This window comes from Microtus ochrogaster, unplaced genomic scaffold (genome assembly GCF_000317375.1).
Source record: "Microtus ochrogaster isolate Prairie Vole_2 unplaced genomic scaffold, MicOch1.0 UNK2368, whole genome shotgun sequence".
In the NCBI taxonomy this organism is placed as follows: domain Eukaryota; kingdom Metazoa; phylum Chordata; class Mammalia; order Rodentia; family Cricetidae; genus Microtus; species Microtus ochrogaster.
Genome location: NW_004951466.1, coordinates 1 through 3,546, shown reverse-complemented (window position 1 = coordinate 3,546; position 3,546 = coordinate 1). Strand labels below are relative to the sequence as shown.

The 3,546-nt window shown below is 46.3% G+C and overlaps 1 protein-coding gene across 1 annotated transcript; it reads left to right on the top strand.

The window, feature by feature from the left end:
- Positions 1 to 2,755: 2,755 nt before the first annotated feature.
- LOC101994184 (developmental pluripotency-associated protein 4-like) lies at positions 2,756 to 3,316 on the top strand. The gene has a single exon (XM_005372353.2). The coding sequence runs from the start codon at positions 2,756 to 2,758 to the stop codon at positions 3,314 to 3,316; it is 561 nt and encodes a 186-aa protein (XP_005372410.1).
- The last annotated feature ends 230 nt before the right edge of the window (positions 3,317 to 3,546 follow it).

Genomic DNA, 3,546 nt, shown 5'->3' with positions numbered 1-3,546 from the left:
GCAGACGTCCTTTTGATGGCTCTGCAGGCCCACGCGTACTCAGCTTCTCTCCTGGAGAAGGACACTTGGGGACCAGGCCTTCTGAGGCTTTGGTGTTCCCTTGGCAACTGGTAGACTTTGGAAGACACAGCACTGATTTACTCGACAAGCGGTTAGTTTCCAAGACCAACCATGAGAGGGCGGTGTAGATGGGTCGGAGCTGATTCTCTGATTCTACAATGAGGTAGGGATGCTAAGGCTTCACAAGTTCTGGGTCTTAGCTTCATATTACTGTAACAAAATAACTGGGCCAACTAGCTGATTTGAAAAAAAAAAATGATTTGGGCTCTTGTTTCTCAAGACTAGGCAGACCCCACAGCTTTAGGCCTCTGGCAAACACGACACATCACGGTGGAAGGGTGTAGCAGAACAGACTGCTTACATCATCATGATCCAGGAAGTGGAGAGCCACAAAGACCCCTTCGAGAACACAACACAATATTCTGAGATCCCCTACTAGCTCCACCTCTCAGGAGTTCTGCTACCCCCACCCCCAACAGCCAGCGTGTGGGCTGAAGACCAAGCTTTCAACACATAAACCTTTGGGGACATTCATCCAAACCATAGTCTTCAGTGTGCTATGGAGGGGTGGGAGATGGCTCAGTCAGTGACGCGCATGCTATGCAAGCCTAAGACCCTCTGCGTCCCTGGAGCTGGGCCCTGAGCATGGCTCACATAGCTGGTGGTGAGTGTACCTCTGCCATGTTGGATGGGGTGAAGCCAACAGGCAAAGTCAGTAGCATTGGTTCTAGCCATGCCTCTGCTTGCCTCTAGCAAATCCTACTAGCTCAGTCGACAGAGCATGAGACTCTTAATCTCAGGGTCATAGGTTCAAGACTCACATTGGGTGCCAATTGAATAAAAACTCAGAAAATGAAATTGGGGTTCAACTTGAAGATCCAAAATGCAAAACAGCCATCCACTGATAAAGTGGAATTCCCTTCTGTATGCTGTGAATACCAATGGTTAACAAAGAAACTGGCTTGGCTTGTGATAGGACAAAAGAGTAGAGCTAGGTGGGGGAAATTAAAGTGAATGCTGGGAAGAGGAAGGCAGAATGAAAAGAAGCCATGGAGCCGCCACCAGAGACAGATATGCTGAAACCTTGCTGGTGGGCCACGAGCCTCATGGTAAAATATAAAATAATGAAGATGGGTTAATTCTAGATGTAAGAGCTAGCTAGCAATATGCTTAAGTAATTGGTCAAGCAGTGATTTAATTAATATAGTTTCTGTGTGCTTATTTTGGGAGTCTGAGTAGTCAGGAAATGAACAAGCGGAGGATGGCCAGGAACACACTAGCAGCCTCTTATTACACACTGGCTCTTACCTCTACCTCAGTCCAAAATGGCGATCCTGCCTCCAGGAATCTCAGAATGAGACTGTCTGAGAGCTGTCTCCTCCAGTCTTTTTTTTTTTTTACTGTGTCAGGTGTTTTAATATATTCCAGAGGAGTAAAATCAGAATTTACTGACTATTGTTAGGAATGGGGTTCATTTTGGAAAGGCGATGGAAATGTTTGTCCTGAGATGTTTTCTTCTTAGTGCCCACGAGGTGGCAGCACTGAGTATAAATAATCCTCTCTAGGGCTGGGATTAAAGACGTGCACTGCCCACTTTCTATGGCAACTAGTGTGGCTACTAGGATTAAAGGTGTGTGTCACCACTGCCTGGTCTGTGAGACCTTCACGCGGGGTTTATTTATTATAATACAAATGAAATGCCACTACAACTAGCCACCACTACTCCTTCCTTAGACACATTCCTTTGTTACAAGGAACTGAACACCCAGACACAGTGAACAGCAAGTGAAAGTCTTGGTTCCAGCCAGCAGGGACCTCACCCACTGAGGTGTGGCTCTGGAGTCTTTAAGGGCAGAGACTTTGTCCAAGCAGCTGCAGGGGGAGTTCACTGAGTAAGCAGTTTGAAGCAGTTTCAACGAAGCTGAGATTAGTGGTTATCCTGTTGTAGGGAGTTTCTCAGGAACAGAAAGCTAAGATAAACAGCCAGAGGGCAGTCTGCACAACTGGTTAGCCGAGCTGAGAAGGGTTAGCTAGGACATCCTGACCTTTGGTTCCCTAGAATAAAGTTGGTAGTTCTCCACGGGATTCTGCAGCACTAATTGGTCTTATCAGTAAAAACCCAGAGTCAGATATTAGGGGTTGATGATGAAAGATCAGAGAAGCAGAGCAACCAGGCCCTAGAGGCAAGGCACTCTTGCCCAGTGGCTAACTTTTGCCACAAAGAAAGCAAACTCCTGTGGAGTTTCTTCGATGCCCATTATCTTCTCTGAAGTAGATTGGTGCCACCAAGAGCAGACATATCTTCCTATTGTAACAACAACAACCAAAAAAAATAAAAACCTATGTTATTAAAACATCTTAAATGCCATATTCTGTAGATCTCTGAAGTGTTTGAAGACCACTTGTCTACCTAAAATATGTCTGTTTGACCTTGAAAACATACCTAATGTGACTACAACATTAATTGTAATAGGTGACTAACTACTAACCTGCATTTCTTTATTTTCCTAAATAGGTTATAATAATACCTTTTGAGGGCTAGAACTTTGCATTGCATTGTTAAATGAACTGTATAGGTATAATAGTTTAACAAAATTAGAAATGTTGTACAGTATATTTTAGCAAAAATAACCTGACATTTGTATCAATATACAAAAATCCATATCATCTTTCGGCGGTTTCATCTAATTCGAAGATGGAGGATGCTGGAAACAAGGAGACTGAATTAGAGAACATTCCTGACACACCGAGAGAGGCCAGCGTGAAGATGCGTCGGAAAAAATTGGAGACGGAGACGGAGGAGGGACAAGAGTCTTGTCCTCAGGTGATAGTGCCTCTTGAAGTGGTCCCTGTACCCGAGGAGCAGATGCCCGCCCTTACTGAACCTCCTGTCCTCTATGAAGAGGTCAGCACAACGGTTGTGACCACAACCACCTCTGAGGCAGTGTTGGCATCTTGGTCGAGGATTGCAGCCAATGCTAACAAGAATGAGGCCCTGCAGTCCATTACAACACCCGAGACGTACGGGGATCTGTGGTGTGTGGTCCATGGGAGAAGCCTTCCAGCAGACTCAAGAGGTTGGGTTCGGCTTCAGTTCCACGCTGGACAAGCCTGGGTACCTGAGAAGAAGGGGAAAGTGATTGCCCTCTTCCTGCTGCCAGCCTGCACCTTTCTGCCCCCACACCTGGAGGATAACGTGCTGTGCCCCGCGTGTGTTCACAAGAACAGGATCCTCAATAAGAGCCTCCAAGGATAAAGGGAATCTCAGGTGTGAGTAGCTGCTGTCATTACCTACTCCTTGGAGTGAGGTACGGAACTGCAGCCAAGGCTGAGACTGATGGACATTCACACCTGTGCCCTTGAAGGTGCCCGGATCAGCCAGAAGCCATGAGGCCTTGTTTGTTATTTGTTGCTGTAGTACTAGCAGCTTGGAAAAAGAGCCAGTGAAGCCACCAAAACGCAGCAGGTCCACCTCTTCCTTGTGAG